The sequence below is a fragment of the Squalius cephalus genome (assembly GCF_949319135.1).
Source record: "Squalius cephalus genome assembly, chromosome: 10".
NCBI lineage: Eukaryota > Metazoa > Chordata > Actinopteri > Cypriniformes > Leuciscidae > Squalius > Squalius cephalus.
Window position 1 is genome coordinate 11,904,581 of NC_137131.1, and position 11,563 is coordinate 11,916,143.

The 11,563-nt window shown below is 37.2% G+C and overlaps 1 protein-coding gene across 3 annotated transcripts in view; it reads right to left on the bottom strand.

The window, feature by feature from the left end:
• Nucleotides 1-10,512, bottom strand: part of oca2 (oculocutaneous albinism II) — a 95,307-nt gene extending 84,795 nt beyond the window's left edge. For 2 of the 3 annotated variants that reach the window (XM_079882803.1, XM_079882802.1), the window contains exons 1-3: nucleotides 10,381-10,510; nucleotides 7,349-7,628; nucleotides 2,196-2,451 (exon numbers count right to left, since the gene is read on the bottom strand). In XM_079882803.1, the coding sequence (XP_079738929.1) occupies nucleotides 2,196-2,425 (230 nt within the window). In that variant the 5' untranslated portion in view covers nucleotides 2,426-2,451; nucleotides 7,349-7,628; nucleotides 10,381-10,510. Of the gene's footprint in view, nucleotides 1-2,195; nucleotides 2,452-7,348; nucleotides 7,629-10,380 lie in introns of all 3 variants that reach the window. The other variant, XR_013822456.1, reaches the window with a different exon arrangement.
• Nucleotides 10,513-11,563: the final 1,051 nt, after the last annotated feature.

An 11,563-nucleotide genomic window follows, 5' to 3' on the forward strand; every position in this document is an offset into this window, starting at 1 on the left:
ATTCCTGCAGGAGAGCAGTCATGAGAGTAGAACAGATCTGATCTCATGCCTGACTAACAATTAATCACGTGATGGCTGATCTAAAACCGTGTCTAATCCGAAAAGTGTCACAACCACAAGTTTAAGATTAAGACCCCCATCGCCATATTCTATAGTACAATCTCACACACACATTTTACCCACATATACACAACATTTGCGTTACTACAGTATTGTGACTCCACACGTGAGCACCAATCCTCTTTAGAGTCGATTAGCAGCTGTTTCACACAGAAAAGCTCTCACTAAGGGTTCCGGGGACCTTATATGCCAAATGGGTTCAGCTGACTGTCACAGTCATAATAGTGGAAGTGCAATGTTACAATGAATTCGCAAAGCACATTTTGCATTAGGATATCCGCTAAATTAATGATTTTCCCAGCATGAGGTTTCTTTAGAAACATATCTTGAAGGTGACATGTTTTTTAATGTTAAAAAATGCTTTCTCCTACCACAGTTTAATGTGCATAGACAACTACAAGCAATAGACTGTAATCCCTGAAGCGTGTAAACACTGTGGCACTATCAAAACATTGTTCTGTTTGTGCTTTACTTCTGGTCAAACAATGTGTTTGAGGCGGGACTGTCTGTTTGTCCAAATCATTTTTGCCATATGGGTGCGTTGAAATCCTCCTGGGAAGTTTGTATTTACGAGTTTGTAATTTTTTCCATCAGATGCATTCAAGTCACTTTTCGAAAAAAAAAAAAAAAAAAAAAAAAAAAAACAGCAATAATTTTTTAACTCTACTTCTACAAAAAGGTGAATAAATAATGCGCATCAGGTATGTTTTTGCTTTTTTTCCCCCATTTATGAAGGTACTGAAAATGTAATTGTAATATTTTATTGTAATTGTACAATACTATTGTATTTTGTACATGCAACATAGCTACAGTAGATTTATAGTAAATGAAACAATTATATAAATTTAATTTCAACACAATTACCATCAATACCATCTATTACATCCACCATGTTTTCTCACTGACACGCCCCCAAATTGGAAACTCTGGGCTTAAAGAAAGTTCAGAGTTTCCCCACTTGTTATTATTAAAGTGTAACGCATTTCAAGTAATGCGAGTTACGTAATCAGATTACTTTTTTCAAGTAACTGGTAAAGTAACGCATTAATTTTTACTATACAACAAAATACCTTTTTCAAATAATTAACGCAAGTTATATTGTTTTCCCATTTATTAACTGACGCCTCTCCCGTTCCCATGTTGAGAGAAATTGCAAGTGCAGAGTGTGCACTGTGTAACATGATGATTATTGAAGTTCTAGACAAAATGTTAGCATATATTATCTCATCTCATTTTCACAAAAAAACTGATTTTGTATTCATCAAAATTAATTAAAAAAGTGAAATGCAAACTCAGAATATTATGCAAACCTGCAATAATTAAATATTACACAAATACTGTATACTTTACATATTTAATCTCATTTTATTAACCAATGTCTTTGCTGCTGACCTTCGATGATCCAATTCAACAATACCAATAAGCAAAAATTACTAAATTAATAAATGTTTTTATTGCAAAAATAAGAGTGTTGAACTTTCTTCTTCTGCCTCCTATTCTTCTGTAATCCAGAATGGCAGCACAGCAGAAAGGTTTGTTTGAGCTGCGTCCTCTACTGTACAAGCGTGAATTTGCATTTCCTTCAGCCTGAGGCTTATTCATTTAAATTTTGGTGTGAAAGGGCCTTTACATTTGCCAAAAATAGAACTTTAGTTTGTTTTTGTTCAAAAATACAAAAGTAACGTAACATTACTTTCCATAACTAAGTAACGCAATTAGTAACTTTTTTAGGGAGTAACACAATATTGTAATGCATTAGGCCTACCTTTAAAAGTAACTTTCTCCAACACAGGTGGTGATGGCCTAAATTTATCTTTCTTACATGACGTGAATCCATAAATAAACTTGAGCCCTTAAAATTAAATTAAAGGGACAGTTCACCCAAAAAAAGTGCATTTCTGTTAGCATTTGAATGTTATCATTTGAAACATTTCTAGAAGAAAGTAGTAATTTATGTTTGGAACAATTAGAATCAGTAAATGATGTATGAATTTTAATTTAAGGGTGAAATATCCCTTTAACGGAATTTAGATGAACTATTTCATAGTCAAAAACCCCAAGAACTAGTGTCCTACCTATCCTCTTGATGGACGTCGGTGTAGATTATGCAGTGTCCCGAGGGCATGGCTGCAGCCTGCAGCAATTTCTGTGTCTCTCTTTTCCCAGAGAATCCCTCCAGTAGACGAAGCTCATCAAAGTTGCCAGCCACAGTGTCAGACTTTCTGCTGCCCACCCTGCTGGAGTGAGCCTGGCCTCCGGTTTGAGACATCTCCACCTCAATATTACTCTTATTCTCCAGGTACATCTTCACTCTGACACACTGGACCACAACTGGGGGATAAGGGGGAACATTGAGGTCAACTTCTCTTTTATTGCAGCGTAGGTGTCATATTTATGGTTACTAGCAGGTCTTTTGAGACTTACAATTCTAGATTTATATGTAAGAGACTTCTATAAGCCACATGTAGAATAATGTTGTACAGAAAGAAATATTTAGACATTCAGAACTGCATTGCGTATTATTTCATTCCATAAGGATCCACCTGCCCCATCTAGTGCTGCACATGAATATAGCATTAACATGCAAATAAAATTCACATTTTTTCCCCATCAGGACTCATTGTGATTACCAAGACATGTTAGATACTGTATATGGAATAATATGTATTAATGCACAGGGTGAATGTCACGAACACTATTGTAAAACTTAAAGTGTATGGTCACATTTTATAGCCCTACAGGTCCCTGTGCGATTTTCAAGTCTCACTGTGCATTCACACCACCGCCGGCCAGAGCCAGAGCGTCAAAATTCACTCTCGCCGCCCTGCCAACAACGCCGTTGAAGGATTCATGGACGCCCTCATGTAGATCGAATCCTTGGTCTTTTTTAAAACTTTATTTAAAGAGTTGCCGCAAAGCAAACAAGCATGTTGATCGTTATTTGTGCAGACTGACCACAAGTAGGGTATAAGTTAACCTCATGAAAACTTTTAAATGTGAAAGTAAGAAATTGATCGATGGAAAGAACTTAACAATTACAGTGACATGTTTGCTAACTAAATAATCAAATTAAAAGCCATTTGTGTGATGTGGCTTTTGTGTTCATGGTTAAAGGAGAACTCCGGTCAATTTTAACATTGAGCTAATTTTTTTTGTAAATTTGGAGTGCTGTCAGTACAGAGAACAACGACAAAAATCGGTGTTGCCTACACCGTGTTATCCTCTTTTTAAAATTTGCACCCTGTTGACTTAAATGGGGCAAGTTTTAAACCTGCTTTTAGCCTCTTAACATCCTTGATGTGTCATTACAAATGCCCAGCCAATGTGAGTGATTCCTTCAGAGTGAACACGGTGAATCTGACTGCAGTAGATGTGAAAGATATGAATAAAAATGAAGTTAATTCGGCCAGCGCTCATACCTGTATTTATTTCCTGTTTTCGGTCGAAGTCCACAGTAATCGATTGTCGAGTTCTCCACTGTTGCTTAGCTACCTATGATCACGCGCGTGAACTCGACAATCGACTACTATGGACTTCGACCGAAAACAGGAAATAAATACAGGTATGTGCGCTGGCCGAATTAACTTCATTTTTATTCATATCTTTCACATCTACTGCAGTCAGATTCACCCGTGTTCACTCTGAAGGAATCACTCACATTGGCTGGGCACTTGTAATGACACATCAAGGATGTTAAGAGGCTAAAAGCAGGTTTAAAACTTGCCCCATTGAAGTCAACAGGGTGCAAATTTTAAAAAGAGGATAACACGGTGTAGGCAACACCGATTTTTGTCGTTGTTCTCTGTACTGACAGCACTCCAAATTTACAAAAAAATGAGCTCAATGTTAAAATTGACTGGAGATCTCCTTTAAGTGCTAGTCTAATTTGCATTCACGCTGAAAAACAAGCATTCTAGCGCGAAAATGTTGCCTATAAGTAGTGTTGCGCGCTTTCTCATCAAATTCACATGATCAACCTCTCCTCTATCTTGCTTGGGAACTAATGTGGTCAGAACCAAAGTTTACAGGACTGCGTTCTCTGGAATCCTCTCAAGCGGAGGACTTCTACATTCCGATTGGTTACCGCCGAAACGCTTCATAGCTCATTACCATAAAGTTGACCTGAAGCTGCGTTCACACTACAAGCGACTTTGTCGCTGCATGTCGCCAGTGGCTGGCGGTGCGGTCGCTAGTAGGCATTCCCACTACTGGTTGCCTAGTAATGTTTGTGAGTCACATTCACAGATGTTACTCCATCTTGTAGAGCAATTAGTTTTCTTGCCGCTGCAAACAAACATTTTGGAAGGAAAAGTGTAAATATAAATGGAATCAGTAGCCTACATAAAATGCATAATATTAAAGATGAATGAGAAACAGCGAGTGCTCTTTGCCATTGCGGCTATTTAACTGCAGCAAACGAGCAAATGCTGTTCTATCTGAGTTCATGAAAGCATTTAGGCTCGCAGTTAGTATGTAGGCTACAGTGAGTACCACCGTATGTACACAGAGACATATCATACATTATAGGACAGTTTCTGACTGCTAAAATGAGCTTGTCATTCTTCTTGCCTCGGTCAGACTCGGCACTGAAGAGTGACGGATCACTCGTGCCCCACTGACTTCACCCCTATTGGTTGTCGCTCACGAAAGTCGCTCTTCATTTGCATAAAGTTAAACAGATCTCAACGTTGTCGCATCGTTAATTCTTATTAAAGCTAGTTATTCATTCAAGAGCTGTGAGTGATTCTCTCTTTGCCTTTTGTTGTTTGATTCGCATTAATGGCGCAATCGTCAGCAGGTTTATTGGACTGCTTCCCCTTTAAGACCGAGTGCTACTGATGCACCATATTTTCTCCCAACTATTTACGTCCATTTTAGACACAAACTGTGTTAAAATTAAAATTGTTAAAATGTGAATAAACTTTTTTTAAGTGAATCTCCAAGCAGGTCATTTTGACATATTTTTGTGTATAGTTGATCGTTTAGACGCACACACGAAACCCAAAGTAGTTTGCTTGTCTCGTTGCAGTCCGTTTCGGAGCGCGCGCAGCATGGGAACAACGTCTCTTGCGCAGATATTTGTGATTTTAACAGCTCTTTTTATTATCAAACGCGTCCCGCAATTTAACAATAGTAGAGACTGCATTTTACAAGCACTTATTGTGCTGATTCTGACGTTAAGTCTGAGTTTTAGAGAGAAATTACAGTGCACCGCTGTGAAAGGTAGGAAGTTGCGCTAGAGAGAATGCGGCTAGTTTTTAATGGTTTTACCTAAAATATCTTCTTTTTATAATCATTGGAAGCCAAAATCTGAATCTAAAGTAAAAATAGATTAATATCACAGATCTAAAGTTAACTAAAAATTAATTAAAGCTAAATAAATATTTTAAAAACCAATAAAAAAAAATACAAAAATCACATAAAAGTATACTAAAACCTAAACTAAAATGAATGGAAACTATAATAAGTATATATAATAAAAAAAAAAAAAATCACTAAAATAACACTGCCCTACTTTAAATCTAACCAGTTCTCTACCATATACAATTCAACATACTAATTCCATGAATTCAATTTTCTATGAGCCTATTCAATGCTGAAATCCTTACCCCTAAGAATGAGCAATGGTGATAGTTTAAGCGAGCACCACTCATTAGATTGACTTTATTAAACAGCTCCACCAAGTGGAAATTGTGAGAAAAGGCAGGCTAAAAAAAGCCCCTTTTTACTTGCAGACTGCCTCTTGAAAAAACTCTCTATAGCAAAAGATCAAGCTTATTAAAATTCGTATGACATCACTTCACATGCCTATGAGATTTTAGGGCTATTTCTGTCTAAGACCAATCCTTTTGATGTGTTTGTACAGAAAAAAGAGAGCCATTATGTCCTTGAGACAACCATTCTAAGTGTTTGTAGTCTTTAGCAACCACGGTCAGTGAGAAAAAACAAACCACCAAAAAAGTGGCACGACTAATCAATGAGAAGCCAAAACAATCATGTTTAAGGAATAATTAGTTATGGGGGCGATAAACCCTCCTTCTGGAGTGTCCAGGGTAATTGGATTGACTAGAGGTCGCCCTTTTCTTAAAGAGTTGTGTTCTGCAGTTCAGACACAGAGGAGAGTCATTGTGTGTTGAAAGCTCAAGGTCTGCCTTAATGGACACTTGGGCATATCTGTGACCTGTGACCAATGACTAGTGACCGGTGCTTGTTTGATTTCCGTTCCTCACTGTTGCTGAACCGAACAAGCTCTATTGTGCCAGTGGTCAATACAAAGTGCTTACTGTAAAGTGTGTTAAGACAGCCTGCAGAAACATGTAATCTGCTGTAGAGTGTTATTTCTCTTTCTACTCCTATTCACATCAGGCCTGGCCACAGTTTTGAGATGGAAGGTGGGCCGTCCTGTGCGAGTCTCAGGGTACACTGGGACGGTGAAGGATTCAAAAGAAAGTCATTCTGCAAAAACCAAACATTAATATTGAATTCTTTTTTAACTTTGTTGTTAAATCAGTGGTTAAGAATTTTATTTTACTCCATTTTTAAAGAATAATAATGAGATGTTTACTAATTAAAACATATAAAATGGATTCGCAGCTTGGATAGATGGATATTAATAGACAGACAGTCCGACCTATTTTGTAATTGAGAGCAAAGGCTGGAGGTTTTTCCTCAGGAGAATCAGAGCAATATTAATCTGCTTAAAAAACCTTAACACACACTAAGCTCTCACACACTCTCTCCAGACATTACTGTACATTCCTCTTTGCTCCCTCCCTCCATTCTCTCTGTGTGGGAAGAAATATTATAATCCATTGAAAAATGCATTCAGTACAAATACCGTGTGTGAAAAGGAGACCGTTTCGAATTGAATAAAAAAAAAATGGTAATACATTTATTTTTGTGTGCATATAAAACGCAAATTGCAACCCACACTTACATAAAAAATAATGTTGAAATGACATGTTCTGAAATTATATTAATATTCAACATTTAAATTACATCCTAAATCAAACAGTTAAAAAACACCGTATATGCAAATTGTAATTAAATTCACTTCACTGTTGTAATTTTGTTACCGAGAAGGTACTTTTTTTTCTTTTTTAATTTGTTCAGACTAATGAATGTTTTTTAAATTGAATTAAAATTATAGGAAAATATTTTACCTATCGTGTATAATTTTAACTGTATAATTTTTTATTTATTTTTGCAACGAAACTTGACTCCTTACCTGCCAATGCAGAGAATTAAATGGTGAAGTGGGCAACAAGATGATGATGATGATGATGATGATGATGATGATGATGATATTATAACATTAAAACAAAAATAAAAAGTCCGGTGGGTCCAAACAGGTCTGAGTAGCTCACGAGTGTCGCACACAGGCAGCAGGTTTTCACAAGCTCGGGAGGAGGAGGAGGAGGAGGAGGAGGAGGAGGAGGAGGAGGAGGCTCACTCTTAAATGGAAGTTGTAGACTTCTTCTAGGAAATTGAGGGAGTGACCCACAACTCTGCACACAGACAGGAGAGAGTGAAAGAATGAATACACAGCCCTCCCTGTTTCCTGTTCTCTCACAGACCCCCAGAATGGAAGTGGACACTCATTAACACTGGTGTTTTAGGCATGCCCAACTTTCCCTCAAATGCCTGGACACCCACCCCTTCAAACCAAACCAAAACAATACGCACAATGATCGTTTTAAATAAACTTTTTCTTGCGGAAACACACTCAATTAAAGCTGCAAGCAGCATTTATCGGGGTTCAATCGGTTTAAGGCCTTTAAAGCACATGCGCATGCGTTTTATTAAGCAAGCAGCATATAAACACTTAGTTTAACCAAAAGTAATTTATAAAAGATCATATAAGAGATTCAGTCAAGAATCATTTTGTACAGACGTAAATAATGTATGTTGGATTGATGTTTATAAGGAAGTTCATCCTGATAATGCATTTGAAAGATTATTTTACACTTTGGTGGACAAACATGCACCTATGAAAAAATGTACAGTGAAGAATGTTAGGGCACCATGGATTGTTAATGTGTTGAAAAGCAAACAGAACTTGGAACAAGGAGGATTATTGGAACAAGTATTGTTGGATTTTAGCAGCTTTTGATGTACTGGATCATAAATTATTGCTGGATAAACTGAAATGTTACAAATGTACTTCTCATACTGTACATTGGTTTAAAAGTTAACTGTCTAATGGGACAATGTGTATTTTATAATGGAAGTTATTCAGATGTGAAAGAGTTGCAATGTGGTGTGCCTCAAGGAAGTTGTTTAAGACCAATGACCTTCCTCTTGTTTTAAAATGTGCATGGACAGTCATGAATGCAGATGATAAAACATTATATTTACCTGCAACATCAATTAAGCAGTCTACTGCTTTATATGAGGAAATACAATTGGTCATAAAGTAGGTACGAAATAATGAGTTGGTTCTAAACATGATAAAAACCCACAGCATTGTGTTTGCATCAGATTGCATCAAAAGTTAAATTTGTCTGTAAAGAGTGTGCCTATTGAACAGGTAGAATAAAACTTCTTGGAGTTATATTAGACAGTAGGCTGTAGTGGTCAAAACATGAAAATATGGTAACAGGTATGGGAAGAGGTTTGTCAGTTATTAAGAGATGTGTAAACTTTTTACCACAACACTGTATTTCTAAAATTGTGCATACAATGGTTCTTGCTTAGATTATTGCCCAGATGTGTGGTCGAGTGCATCAACTAAAGACAAAAAATGTAACTAACTGAAAAATTACAATTAGTTCAGAACGGAGCGACACGACTCACTTAAAACTGTAATAGAAGGGCTAATATAATAAGAATGCACTGGCGAAGGATTGTCTCTCTGCTTTGATTTATAAGAAATATTTCTGTATATAGTTCCTAATATCCTGTACTCTCAACTTTTGTATAGTAATACTAGTCATACTTTTAACACCATGCATGCATAAAAGGGATGTTTTTTTATTTCCTGTTTCAAAAACCACTGCAAATCAACGGACTGTAATGTATAGAGGAATGAAAATATGGAATGATTTACCATTGATATCACATATTTTTTATCAAGAAAAATGAGTTTTAAAAAAATATTTAAAGGAACATTTAATGGCACAATATATAGTAAATTGCTGATTTTGATATTTGGAATGAATGTTGGGTTAGTATGTCACATTGACTTGACTTTTTATTGTTGTTGATTAAATTTAGTTTTGTATTTTTTACTTGTTGGGACCCCAGGAAGAGTAGCCACTGCCTAGGTAGTGGCTAATGGGGATCCAAATAAACAAAGTTAGATCATAGATGGAAAAGACCATTTACAGTCAATTAAGGCAATTTACTAAGGAAAAAAAATGTGTTTTTTTGGACAGTTATAGCACCATGTCTTGCCTGATCTCCACCACTTTTATTAGGTGTCCTCAAAGCGTGCCCATACATATGTGTGTCAAATGTTGCAAATATCTCATATTTATGAGAGCATAAAAATTATCCATGGGCGACATTGATTGGATTTTTTTGTCAGTTCCTATCATAATTTTGACATTTGGGCGTTATTGTTTAGCTATTGACCTATGTTTTCAAATTTCCCGTGGTGATTTTGTCTCGATCGGACTAACGGTTTTGAAGATAATCGCAAGTTTTTTAAGCGCTAAATGACACTGTTACACAAACCATAAGGCAAAACCTGGCATGTTTGGTATTGTTGAACTCGGCAAGGATTCAGGAGTCTAAGGAGATCACTCCCGTGAAAAAAGCTGACTTCAGGCTCCTTCAGGGCATTGTGCCGATGACACATACTGAGTTTTTTTTAAATACGCCAATGTTCTCATAGACTATTATGGCACCCTGGACAAAGACACTGCATGCCAATTTTCATCGAACTAACGGTTGGGTGCGATTATAGCCATTTTTATGATTTTTTCCCCCTGTTATAGCGCCACCAAGTGGCCAATCGTTGCAATTTTTTTTCATGTGACCTCAGATTCAGCTCATAAACATGTGTCCCGAGTTTAGCGAAAATATCTCTTTCCGTTCACAAGTTATAGCCGTTTTAGTAAAAGTGGCCCCGGTCACATCGAATATTGTGGTTCCCCTTAGCGACCGTGAATTGAAATTAAGAATTTTTTTTTATGATTATTGATAGTCACTCTCCAGAGAATATTTCTGCAGTGGTTTGGTTCCGATCAGGCCAAAAACCTAGTAGTTCGCAAAAGTAGGTTTTTCAAAAAAACTCAATTTACTCGAAAATGGCACCTGAAGGGCGAGCAAATCCTTTGACCGCTGTAGCGCCCCCATCAGGCCGTTCGGGGTGCGTCTTTGGTGACGTTGTAGGTACTACCAGCCCTCAAAGTTTCAAGTCTCTACGACTTGCGGTTCGGTCTGCCCGATCAGTTTTAGATGGAGAATGCTGCATCATGAGAAAATTAACAATAACAGTAAATATTAATCACTAGCAACCTAGAACCTACTATGTATGACGTTATTGCTTACAGCTTCTCCTACTTACGAGAGCTGAAGGAATCTCACTGCCCTATATTACATCCGTCTTACTGCCCAAGACCTGCTTTAACAAGGAGCGGTCTAATCCATATTGGTATATTCATATTCCTACAAAAAAACTAAAAACAAAACAAAAAACAATTTAAAGGGATAGTTCACCCAAAAATGAAAATTCTGTCAGTAATCACTCACCCTCAAGTTGTTCCAACCCCGTAAGGCTTTCGTTCATCTTCGGAACACAAATTAAGATATTTTTGATGAAATCTGAGCGCTGGATCACTCCTGCATAGGCTTCTATGGGATCGAAACTTGCCGGCCCAGAAAAGTTAGTAAAGACATTGTTAAAATAGTCCAAGTGACTACAGTGGCTCAACCACAAGTTTATCAAGCGGCGGGAATACTTTTTGTGCACAAAAAACAACAAAAATAACGACTTTATTCAACTATTCATTTTCTTCTGTGTGGGCCTGAGTAAATTCACGTAGTGTAACAGCGCCGCGCTTCTGTGTTGTACGTCACCACGTAGGCTCACTATTGGCCGACGCTGGTCATGTGTGTGATGCGTGTGACGTGCAACACAGAAGCGCTGCACTGTTAGACTAAGTGAATTAGTTCAGGCCCACACGGACGGAAACGAATAGTTGAATAAAAGTCGTTATTTTTGTTGTTTATGCGCCAAAAAAGTATTCTGGTTCAAGAGAATCCGTGTATCAGACGTTTTTTGATTTAATAAGAGTAGAAAAATGAGAAAACAGCTTGAATATTAGATTTCTAATATTCTAATAATAGTCCTCCCCTGCTGCAGTTGCACGGATTCTTAACGCATTTATTGCAACTACGTAGTAAAAATGTATAGGCTACATTTAATCTTTTTCTCATCAAACAACCAGACTAACCAATGGCTCGACACAACCCGTACCGGGGAAGAGCCTAGACA